This window comes from Trachurus trachurus (assembly GCF_905171665.1).
Source record: "Trachurus trachurus genome assembly, chromosome: 16".
Classification (NCBI taxonomy): domain Eukaryota; kingdom Metazoa; phylum Chordata; class Actinopteri; order Carangiformes; family Carangidae; genus Trachurus; species Trachurus trachurus.
This window is the reverse complement of record NC_139902.1, coordinates 30,468,233-30,480,981: the sequence shown is the minus strand read 5'-3', so window position 1 is coordinate 30,480,981 and position 12,749 is coordinate 30,468,233. Positions and strand designations below refer to the sequence as shown.

General features: G+C 40.9%; 1 protein-coding gene across 1 annotated transcript; it reads left to right on the top strand.

The window, feature by feature from the left end:
* Positions 1 to 748: 748 nt before the first annotated feature.
* Positions 749 to 3,347, top strand: LOC310999789 (C-type lectin domain family 4 member G-like; the record flags this gene model as incomplete). The annotated part of the gene is made up of 7 exons (XM_083990341.1): positions 749 to 773; positions 1,051 to 1,125; positions 1,487 to 1,606; positions 2,343 to 2,714; positions 2,803 to 2,966; positions 3,101 to 3,201; positions 3,320 to 3,347. Exons 4-7 carry the CDS (start codon positions 2,492 to 2,494, stop codon positions 3,345 to 3,347), a joined length of 516 nt encoding a protein of 171 aa, XP_083846467.1. The 5' UTR covers positions 749 to 773; positions 1,051 to 1,125; positions 1,487 to 1,606; positions 2,343 to 2,491.
* Positions 3,348 to 12,749: the final 9,402 nt, after the last annotated feature.

Here is a 12,749-nt window from a genome sequence, read left to right as displayed (position 1 = left end):
TAAGCAAACACCTTGTGTGAATTATTCAATGTACCTCTGGAGAATCATTTCTTTATGTCTCTTTTTAAACATGATTACACTCGAAATGTTTTTGATTTCAGTACTCATATTATTCCAGTTTTACTCCACAAATGGTGATACAGAAACTTGTCTTTGTTGTGCGAGCTCTGCCAACCTTTAGATTTGATTTCGCTCTTAAATCATAATCTTGCTCTCTTTCATGAAACATTCTCTGAATATTTCTTGGTAGCAGATAGTTCCTTGCTTTATATAATACTTGGGCTGTTTTATGCTCCACCAAATCAAACAATTTTAGAGTTTTAGATTTCCAAAATATGGTTGAACACCAAGACAAAAGAACTAGGTGTTTTATCTGTTTGACTCCCTGATGAAGGCTTGATGCCGAAATGCGTCAGTCATTTTAAACACGTCATTGTGACAATGCCAGATTAATTAAAGGCATTTTATTTATTCAAGAGAGTGCCTTGGAGTTTTTCTTTGCTTTTCTTATCAATCATACTGTTGGAACCTGCTTCTACCAAATACAGACTGTAAACTCAGCGACCAATGCTGCTTAATACTACAGGAGAATGTACAAATAAATTACAAATCATCAACTGTGGGCAAAAAAAGAGAGACTGATTTCAAATAAAGATGGCAGTAGGCTGTTGAATTAAAGTTTTTTTTTTTTATCCTTTCAGTTGAAAAGGAGGAGGAGCCTGTGTACGGCAAAGTGCAAAACAACACATCCAAACAGTCTTCCAACACCAATGGTAAGTTCACCACAAAAGAGATGTTTTTGGTGTACTGATATAGTAAATAAAAACAAGTGAGGTAAAAATAGGATGAGTGTTGATTACACTGAAGTGTTTCTATAGATTAACAAATGAAACTCATACAATTCAAATCTTGTATCTGACTTGACTTTTTTATCCCTAGCCTGAACAGAGCTGCTTTTAACAGGAGAGTGTACAAATCATCAACACTGAGCAAAGAAAGGCTGATTTCTAATAAAGAGAGTTCTTAATTTACGTTTCTTAAACCTTTCAGCTGAAGAGGAGGAACCCGTGTACAGCAACGTGAACAGACCAAGTCAAACATCTGAGCAATCTGCCGACACAAATGGTAAGCACAACACAACAAGAGCTCAACACTGAGGTATTACTGCAACCAGGAACATTTTTAGTGATGTAAAATCACATCTGCAAAGCCTGAATGTAATACAAGAACTTGGAAATTTTATATCTTATAATGAAGGATCTCTGAACCGGAACAATCGACAGCAGCGCTTCCCTCTACCTTTGTCCTGATTTTAAAAATGAGGATGGCTGTTCAGTCATTATACGCAGTGACAAATACCAAGCTGTAAAACAGAAAGTTTGTGTCCTCCCCATGAGTGAACTATAGAGGAAAAACTATGATCTGTTCAAGCAGTTGTTGTAATCTGACAAAGAAAACCTTACATTTTTGTTTGTGTTTTACTCAGCCAGCCTCATCCCAGACAAGAACGAAAAATCCAGACGTCCACCCTGTCTTCTGGTGGCTTCTTTTCTGGCCATTGTTTGTGTCATTTTGATAGCAGGCATCATAGTAGTCTGCATCTTCTGTAAGTATATAAACAAGCTGTGCATATGACCTTAGACATGAGACAGTTCCTGAAGAATAACAGTGACAGTTATTTCCTGTAACCAATGACAGTCACTTTTAGTTTAGTTTTCTATCTTTAATTGTTCTACTAATCTGTTCACATTTCTGAACGCAGTTCTCAATTAATTAATGTCTTTTTGAAAATGACTTAATCCCAATGGGGGGGGGGGGGGGGGGGGGGGGGCATATCTACTGCTTACTACCTTTTGTCAAAAAAAAGTCAAAAATTCCAACTTTAGGAAGAACCGATGGACACTGACAATCAGGAAGTCTTAAAATACTGAGAGCAGGAGAGACTCTGTTACTTTTAATAATAAACACGGGGGGGGGGGCATATCTACTGCTTACTACCTTTTGTCAAAAAAAAGTCAAAAATTCCAACTTTAGGAAGAACCGATGGACACTGACAATCAGGAAGTCTTAAAATACTGAGAGCAGGAGAGACTCTGTTACTTTTAATAATAAACACGGGGGGGGGGGGCATATCTACTGCTTACTACCTTTTGTCAAAAAAGTCAAAAATTCCAACTTTAGGAAGAACCGATGGACACTGACAATCAGGAAGTCTTAAAATACAGAGAGCAGGAGAGACTCTGTTACTTTTAATAATAAACACATGGAGAGCAGACAGGAAGAGTTTCCCAAGCATTATAAAAAAAACTGAAATTTCAATATTGCTGTTTTTTTCTTTGCAGTTCTTCAACTGAATCAAAAGACAGAGCTGGGGAAGTTAAAAGAAAACCAAACAGCTCTACTGGATGAAAATCACAATCTTACAGAGCACAACAATAGACTCAGTTCAGAATACGAAAACTTGAGACAAAACTACAGTAATCTCACAATCATGTTTGAAAATCTAACAGCAGCCTATGCTGTCTCAGAGCTCATGGTCACAAACCTGACTGAAGAGAACCAGGGGCTGAAAACAGAAAACAAGGAGCTGAAGACACAGAGCAACAACTTAACACAACAAATACAAGATGACAAGACAGAGTGGATTCAGTCCAACGTCACTCGAGCTAAGTGGAGCATTGAAGCCTACTGTCCTACTGTCATAGAAAATAACAGTAGGTTAAGATCCCTTTAATTACTGACCAAATACAATACAATCACTATACAATGATGTTGTTAATTAGTTTGTCTCTGTCGTTACAGAAAGACAGTGTAAACCTTGTCAGGAAGGCTGGACACCTGAAAAGTCCAGCTGCTATGCATTTAATAACCCTGGATCTGCAGAACAGAAAATCTGGACAGAAGCTCAAGAAAACTGCAGAGGAAAGGGTTCAGATCTGGCTGTTATAACTGATCAAGCAGAGAAGGTAATGAGAAAACTTTGGGAATATTAAAACATCTTAGATTAAATTAAAAGTACTTTCTGTAGGACTGGAACATAGAGTCTGTAGATGACAGTGTATTTAAATATCTCTGAGAACTGTGTCTCCATTGTCCTCAGACATTTGTCAGAGATAATACATATGGAAATCGATTCTGGATTGGTCTGAGAGTTGTAGAAGGGAAGTGGAAGTGGGTCGATGGAAATGATCTGAATAAAAGGTAAGAGACACAATTGTGAACAATTTGAAAAAAAAATCAGCCTTTATATAATTATGTTTTCCCTTCAGCTTATGGACAGAACCTCCTATGAAAGGTCACTGTGCCGTTTCTGTCAAAGTCGACGGATGGAGATCAGTGAGCTGTAGTGAGACAAACCAGTGGGTCTGTGAACTGGCAGCTTTATCTGTTTGAACAGTGAAGCTGAAGTTGAGAAGGTCACTGGATCATCTGTCAACATCAGATCAGTCACATGTAAGATAATATCAACTTGTTCATAGATGTAAAATATGAAATATTAGATGATATATGTGCAGTGAGTGTGAGTGCTGACAGCAGCATTGATGAAAACACAGTGACTGACCTCAGAGGGCAGTAAACTGTTGATCATCAATGACTCTGAATGAGCTTTTCTTCTACTTTGTTAGAGATGCTGTGCTTCTCATTTGTATATTAGCAGCTTGATGGAAGGGACCAGTGATACTGCTCAGTTTTCTGTTTGCTGTGTGCAACATTTGAGGTGGTTGGTGCTGATTGGCCACCAGAGGGAGCTGTAGTACCTCTCCACTCAATGTTACTGGGCTGTGCTCCCAGGTTTTTGTCTTGTGATGTAAAGAATAACTTGATGTGTGACAGTGAAGTGAAGTGAAAATGCTGCCACACAATGTTGTTTCCAGGGGTTAAAGCAAAAAAAAATCTTTTGACTGAATTTTTTTTTTTGCAAGCCCCCCCCCCCCCCCCCCCCCCCACACACACACACACTCACACTCAGCGTGGTGTGCATTATTGTCGTCATTGTTGCCTTGTATTTTAAACCTGATGAAGGAACCTTGTTCTAAAAGTGTTAAATGATTCTGCATATGCATAAACCTGAAGATGCACACTGCCTGCAAGCTCTGAAGTGGTCAAAAAGGTGAGTCACCAAATCCCTGTAGGTGGGTCTGGGGGCATTCTCCCCCAGAAAAAAAAATTCAGATTTTAACACATAAATGAAGCATTCTGGTGTACTCAGAGTACACCAGAACCACAGAGTACACCAGAATGTTCTTCTCAGTTTCAGATAGAAAAAAAAAACATTGAGTAGCTACTGACTAAGGTTCCCCTATCATTGTAAGGAAACAAGGCAAGAATGGCTGGAGTGTATGAAACTTAAACTGAACTCAGAACTGGTCTAGTGGGGAGCAAAAACAAATCTCAAGGCATTAATCTAGGGGTCTGGACCAGCCATTCAAGGGCCCGTTTCCTCTGCTATTTGTCCGTGCAGCGGTGCACCGCGGACATGCACGGTAAAAAAAAAAAAAAAAAAAAAAAACGAAACCGAATGCGCGCCGCCACGTCCGCTCGGACCGCGGCGGCGGACCAACATATGACCAACAGGTCCGCTCGTGCCGACGTCAACAGCGGCAGGAGACCTAGCGCTACTACGTACCGGTATCTGCCTCCAGCGAGTGACAGTCACGTCACCGGGCTCATACGTGCAGGCAGGCCAGGGTTGCCAGATAGTGCGAAAAATATTCCCCGCACTCTTACTTTTTTACTTCACTGATTAGCGGGAGAAATTACCGACCGGGAGCCGACCTCCACCCTCCCCTCCTGTGCTCGTGCCGCCCCCCCCACCTCCCCGTTGAGAACCACTAGGTTAATACAACGGTCCTGGCTAGTTTTATTGGTTGAGAGCAGTGTTAGTCAGTCCCTCCAGGAATTCGCGATGTTGCGATCGCAACAATTAACGCAAATTCAGCCAATCCCCGCGAATTTTTGCGATCTTGCAATTTTGTACAATCACCGCAACTTTTCTGCAAATTGGACCAATTGTCGGTGCTTTCCGCGAGTTACACAGCAGAGAGTGCGAGCGGTGGTTGAAAGTGAGTCCACGGAGGAACAGCGTGGCTGGGCTGACGGCAAGAAACTTGATACAACGTGCACAAAGTGATAAGTAAAGGAACACAAGCTCAGTTGAACGTGTTGAGTGTGTGAGTTGTCCTGGTTGACCACCCGAGGCTGTGTCCCCCCCGCAGCACTCGCCGAGGGGGAATCCAGGGAGTGCGCCACTGCAGGGCCGGAGCGGAGCAGCCGGCGGCCAGGTGCCCCTTCCCCCATCCTAAGGCCCTGGCCCTGGACTTGAGTAGCCACCCTCCCCTTTTTATTCAAAGACTGGACTGTTTTAATAAAACAGTTCTTTTACCAGGATTTTTAAACAGACATTTTAATTAAAAGTAAAACAACTTTCAACTCTATATAATTTTCCTGTGCCTTTCTCAACAAGTGGAAAATTGCTGGTATAACATGACATCACATTAATTTGTGACATTTCAAAATTTTCAATTTTCCTTTGATTTTTAATTATTCAGAACAAAACTGCAACTTTTTTTTGCAACTTTCGCTGTCTCCCGCAATTTAATCGCAACAAAAAACATGCACCGCAATTTTTTCAACATGTGGCCGCAAATTCAGGCATTTTAGGCCGCAACAATCACAAAAAAAGCCCGCGAAATCCTGGAGGGACTGGTTAGTAAACCACAACAAAAACACGTGTAGCCTTTTTTTTCCTCCCCTCATTTTTTCTCATTGACGGAAATCCGTCGTGGCGACGGATTACTTTAACCCCTGTGTTTCTGACTTGTTCTTACAAATTGCTCCTTGGAAACTGGAATTCAACCAAGAACCACGCTCCAAAATTATTGAGTGGTAAAACGACAGAAGTAGAATTGAGTGAGACTAGCTTCATCAGTTATTCTAACATTTCATATTAAAAAGGCAAAATACCTCAAATTGGACCACGTTACATTTGAACCATTTGGTTTTGTATAAGTTACATATTCAGAAACAAGACACAGGCTGCAATTTCAGCTCGATTTCATGTTATTTGGTTCTTACTGACAACCAGATTTACCACTCAGTATTTCGTTTTTTCATCTGTGAGTGGGTCATTCATGCCTCTTTTCCTCTGATTGGCTAGTGTGCTCTATCAATTACGTTTGCGCTGTGCCCTTCAAAATAAAGTTCTTTGTTGTCACTGGCAAAAACCCTTTTTTTGGAGCATATGAAGGGCCTGTCATTTTTGTCAATTTTGAAATTTTCTGCTCGTGTATGAGTTAAAAACAAGCTTCAACATTTACACACCTTATCTTCGGTATTCAACTATCTCCTCAGACTGTTTCCAGGGTTTCCTCTTGGCAACGACCTTCGGGTTGTTCGTCATCACTAGCAAAAGATGGACCTAAGAGGACAAAACAAACTAGAGAAGAAGCCATGTTAGATGCAACAGTAATCTCATCAACCAGAGAGCAAGGACTGAACATTAAAAAATAGTAAAACATAGTAAAAAGAAGTCACTCTGAAGCTTACGTAACAGGAAATGTGATGAACAACATCTCACTATAAGCAAGACACTGGGGAAGGTGCTGTTGGTTGTCCTCCAGAATACTTTAGGAGAGTTAGTGGTAGGCTGTTGTGTAGTATATATAGATAGATAGAAGTAGGCTGTTGTGTAGTATATATAGATAGATAGAAGTAGGCTGTTGTGTAGTGTATATATAGATAGATAGAAGTAGGCTGTTGTGTAGTATAGATAGAAGTAGGCTGTTGTGTAGTATAGATAGAAGTAGGCTGTTGTGTAGTATAGATAGAAGTAGGCTGTTGTGTAGTATAGATAGAAGTAGGCTGTTGATAGATAGATAGATAGATAGATAGATAGATAGATAGATAGATAGATAGATAGATAGATAGATAGATAGATAGATAGATAGATAGATAGATAGATAGATAATCTTCTGCCAGGATGCTCCAAAGGGAAATGTGCGAGGGAGATATATAGGAAACCAAGAGGAAGTATATGATAACATGTATCCCACAATGTCTAAAACAATAGAATATACACTACAAGTGCAAAGGGAGCAACCTAGACATAGGTTAAATACTGTGCTACATAATTTGAGTGCAATACATAATTTTAAATGATATAATACTAATGCAAAATGCAAAGGGGCCAGAACATAATTTATAAGTTATATGTTTTGTTAGCAACACATTCTTCAACCGAGGCCGAACGAGACACGAGCAATCAATAACAGGTCACTACTCCCGCAATACTCGCACGTCAACTTAAAAGGAAAAAAACAAGCCAAAACTTCAAAATGTCACCTAAAGTGCGTTTTCTAACATGTTATAAAAGGTAAATAGAACATTTTTCAAAATCATCTATTTATACCCTCGACCACCTCCACTTTACAGGCAGGAGCAGTAGACGACAGACGTACCCGATCTACAGATAATCCACAAAAAATATGAACTATATATCACCTTTTCAGTCAATCCTAGTTAACTCATTGAGTGCCACGCTCCTTTCCAAAGTTTGTAAAGTGTACCAGCAATTTAGACCATTTTTGACTTTTTATGTAGAGCCATAGTGTATTCTATATTATTGCCACCAACACATACTGTAGCTCAATTGAAAGGTTTAACTTTATGCTTCAAATGGCCACAAACCGTTTGTTTCTACGTGCCTCCGTTCCTGAGAAAAGTCAAGCTAAACATGGCTGGGTTTCACCAAAATCCCTCCTTTTTTTCTAGAAAAGGAGATAGAGCGTCTTTTATGAAAGCTGCTCTGTTTGTGCCTGTCGCTCTTCTGACACTCGCATTTCTGGATCAAAGGGCTCGTATAAGATAAATATATACAACAATTGTTGTTCTATTCACAAAACCACCATCGGGGGCGGGGGGTGCGCCACTAAACAACAATAACACAGACGTACCGTGCCGTGTCACAGCCTCTCGCCGCGGAATGTGAGGGTCTGTCGGCCACAGCGGCTCGGGAACACCGGTCCCGCCGGTGGTCGCGGTCCTTCTGTGGTACGGGTCGGTGGTACCGGTCTGCTTTGGCCCAGAGACCATCAGATTTTACCGCGGGAGGACTTTGGGGAGGACACGGTGTTGCTCCAGATGAAGACCGGGCGGGACAGTCGGCTGAGAGCTTCCTGTTTCCTCCGAGCAGCTGGAGCAGCTGGAGCAGCAGCGCAGGTGAGAGCAGAGCAGCTGCTGCATCTGCATGCAGAACTCCGTTTGCAGAAGCTGAGTTATGATAAAAAACTTCCAGATCATGAGCTGTCATGTGACTTTGATCGTCATCTATTTCAGTTCTCCTCGTCGTAGAGTCCCCAAATTTACATATAATGTGTATTAAAGTGTCTATTTTCATAATTTAAAAAAAAAGCAAAAAACGAAAAATCTCGTTTTTGGCACTCAACGCATGGGAACGAAAAACGAGAAATTACGTGGTTGGCACTCAATGAGTTAAGAATCCCGATATTTTAGCATTTTAGCTGTTATTCCCCAAACAGAATCTTACACAGATGAAAAAAATACAATCTAAAACATTTTTATCTAAAATTACAATACATGTCAAAGCTTCCTGCCTATTTCTAACTGCTCACTGACAGCTGTTATTTGGGCTACATTTTTAATCCTACTAGGTATGGTTAGCCTATAACAGTCTAACTAGAATGTAAGTCCGCATTGCTTGCTGAACAATAGCAAGAGACCTTACAAATCTAACATGGGGAATCTGGCTTCTAGCAAATGTTGGAAAACGATAGCTAATGTTAGCAGCTAACAGTTAGCTAAACTTACCAGTACTGAACTGAAACCAAGGAGTGAATATTTAGGAAGAAAATGACTATGATTAGTCATGCGAACAAACCTTAATAGTGTTGTTTTTCCTCCACCTCTGTCCTCTTCTTCTTGTCTCACTCTGTACCGGAGGTGTATGTCCTTTTTTGCAGCGTTCCACCTTCGGCTCTCTCCTCATACTGTGCTTCTACTGTAACACCGAGCGGCAGCTGATGTCTGTGTCTGTGTGACACAACTTACCCATAAACGCGACATCAGCTCTGACACAGAGGCAGCCAGAATTGAATAAACCAGTATAAACTCCACAGACCATTTACAAGTTATACTATTGTGCTTTTGATTACTATTGACAACTGGTGTTAAAACATTATAGGCTTATATCTACACAGCCTATATAACATTTCAAACACTCTTGGGGGACCCCTTAGTGGTTACAGGGGCTCTACTAAACAGTGTCTTAGTTCACTTAAAGCTATAGTGCGTAACTTCTACGTGTCTGTAAATATCAGTTTCATCCAAGCCACTACAAGAAGAGATGATACAACGCTGATTAAGCCGTTCGGCTCCTCTAACACCTCGCGGTATTTTTCAGTATTTGTTCTTTTTGTATTTGGTGTAGTTGGCGACATTCCCACGCTGGCTCACAGGAAACGACCGAAACGACACGTTTTACTCGGTTTTACCTGACAAAGAGAAGGGAGGAAGCAACACGGCTATGAATGTAATTGTTAGCAGCCTGGTGTTCGCCACATCGTTAGCCTAAGTTACAAGGTGTGTAGCCCATGTTGCTGTGTGTAACTTACTGCGGGGAGTCTGTGTGCACACTGTGCTGTGACGAGCAGTGTGCGGTGAGTCGCAAGTGTTATAGTCTGTGAACCGTGGTCCGTGACCAGCTGCATGTGGTGTGTTACTCCGTGTAAAGTGACGAGCATTACACATTTTGTAGCCAGTGTTACTTTGTCGAACAGTACTGTATGCTGTGTCTGGTGAGTGTTACTGTGTGTGATGTGCATTACCAGTACCATGGAGAGCTACAGGGGTAGCGGTGGGGAGGGGAGGGGCGGGTTACACTAGGCCATAGGTGCCGGCCGTATCGTTGTAATAACACAGAAATCCTCTAGGGGGCGATAGAAGTTACGCACTATAGCTTTAAACTAACTAAAATCAAGGACTTTATCTTTCTTTAACAATAATTTAAAACATGCTAAATTTACATTTTGGTTATCCCCTCGAACTGCACCACAAACACTTGGATTAAAAACATTACGTAGCCTACCTGCTTCCTGACCCGTCTGCACTTTGAGGAAACGGTTTTCTTCTGACGTTTCACAAGCAGTTTCTAAGAGAGTAAGAAAAGTAAAATAAAATAGTCAAATAATTGGGCAATAGCCCCTTATGGATAAAAAGTTTTGGTAATTCATTTCAAACATTCAAACATGCTGGGTATTTGAAACATTTGTCTTTTCCCTACACAAACTTTACAAATAAATGATCACTGCCATGTTATTACATTTCTTAAATGATTGAAAAAAGCAACAAACCTACTGCTGAACCATCCTCCTCTTGGGTGAACCAGACACACTCCTTAGATTCTCCAGAATGGTTCCTCTACAATGACAAGTACCACAACAATTTAAAAAAAATTTTTTTTTTTAATTAATTACTTACATTTTTTGATCATGAAAACATAATTACAGTGTGCAGCCTCTTACCCTCCTGCTCAGTTCCACAAGCATCCACTCTGAAGGGAATGTGGGAGCTTTCCCCTTCACTCGGGGAGTTCACTGGCACACGTTGGCTTCGGTGCTGGTCTCTCCAGTTGCTGGTAGTCAGCAGCCAACAGCATCTGCCCAAAGAGGGGCAACCCCAGGTCATCACTGAGCTGGACCTGCAAAGGCAAAATAATGAGGAAAAAAGAATTAATATTACTTCGGAAAAATATGAATTATACAAAGTGCAGCCAAACACCAGGCGAAAGGAACGAGGAACAGCAGAGACTTCTTTGACAGCTTGGCTCAGCTGCAGGTGAGCAGCAGGGGAACCGGCTGGAGAGCACAGCGTCATACTTTTCTTTTCTTTTTTGTAACAGGTGAAGCACATGCTGACGTCCCTGTAAGTTTGTCGCCTGACCATCTTCTCCTGTGTAACTTTTTGCTGCGAAATATGACTAAAGGCACGTCTAAGTCTGCATGTCACTACACACTCCCATGAGCTGACGACATAAGGAGCTAATAAGTCGGTCAAGACTAATCGGTCAAAGTTCTTGTTATCGGTTAACGGTTAATCGTGTGCATCCCTAATTAGAAATTACTATGGAAAGTTGCAAATAGAGCCATAAGAAAGGAATGCAACTGATTTTTTTATTTATTTAATGATTAATGTTGTTTTATATGCAATAACTTACAGGCTGGGTTAGTTTAGGGTTCAATATGTGCAATAAGGTAATTTCAATAAGTTCTCAATAAACTCTGAACCAGTCCAGCCCCCCACTTGCACCAATTTTTTTGTATTTGTGTTTGACATCCCTGCCATAATGGATATAATGGAATTATACTCCTTTTCATAACTCATCAAGTCTGTTACTTCTTACTACAACCGTATCATTATACTTTTTAAAAACACCAAGATGTTCTGGCACCTGAAAATATCACCCTCATTAAAATAAATATATAAACAGCCTACCGTTTCTTGTAGAAAAAAAACCCCATCATATTACCAGTTCTAATCATTGGTGTGTCCTTTATGATTTCTACATACCCTCTTGTCTACTCTGGGCACTGAGCTGGAATGACCAGACTATGGCTGCGCTCAGTGTGCACAGAAATTGGACATTGATGAACTCTGTAGCACCAACCTGTGCCACAAACACACCATCTTAAAACTGTAGAAACCCTAACTAATAACAACGTATTCAACCACAATGAGTTCTACTACTACGGAAAATATAAAGTGAGACGGTTTAACAGTTTAAGTCACACAACAAGAATATACACACCACATACAGTACATTTTAATATGGAAAACTACGTACATCGGTGTACCAGCCTCAATGGAGACTCTACATAATGACAGTGAGTGAGTAAAAAATATTGTTGCAATATATTGACATCTGGATAATTAAGTGAAACATGCTCAGCTAAACAAAACACATTGGAAATATTGCTAAAATAAATAAAAAAAATACCAGGGCTCTCTGCCTTTCTTTAGTGCAAAGGACATGGTGATTAACAGCTAGCCTATAAGTTACTGATACTAAAGCTTCTGGACTTGTTTTTTTTCCACCATTCTGCCAAATCAATTAGCCTATGTACACTTGTGTGAACAGGTTTTTAGAAATACTCCACCGTGTATCCCTCCATGACTCTGAAAACAACCTTGTCCTGGTATGTTTCACTGTTGGCTCACACACTGCAGCGGCTAACGCTAATATCAATCGATGCTAACAGCTAACTACCTAGCCCCTAGCCCGCCTCGAGGGCGGTTAGCCTGGCTAGCAGCAAAACAACAAACCTGTGCTGTATTGTTCGGTACATTTCACCCATAGATTTCACTACACGAAGCGACAGTTCATACGCACATACCGTGCCAGCCAACATTAATAAAAATGACCATGCTAATTAATAGTTAGCCTCGACAGCAGGTCTCGACTGACTGTTAAAAAAATAACGTAACTCACTAAGTCAAGGGCACGTCCGCCGACCAGAGTCCTGAAATGCGAATGTTATGGTCTCGAAATCTCTCAGCCAAAAAGTTTCCCCCAAAAAAACATTTGTCTCACTTTCTCTCTCTCCGAATCGCATAGTCCAACACTACACCGAGTCGCTGATAGAATATCCAGAAAGAAACTGACGACTGTTGGTGGTGGGAGATTTATGTGCGCACACTTCGAAATTTCTTCCCAACCAATCAGAGCGTCGAGAGGA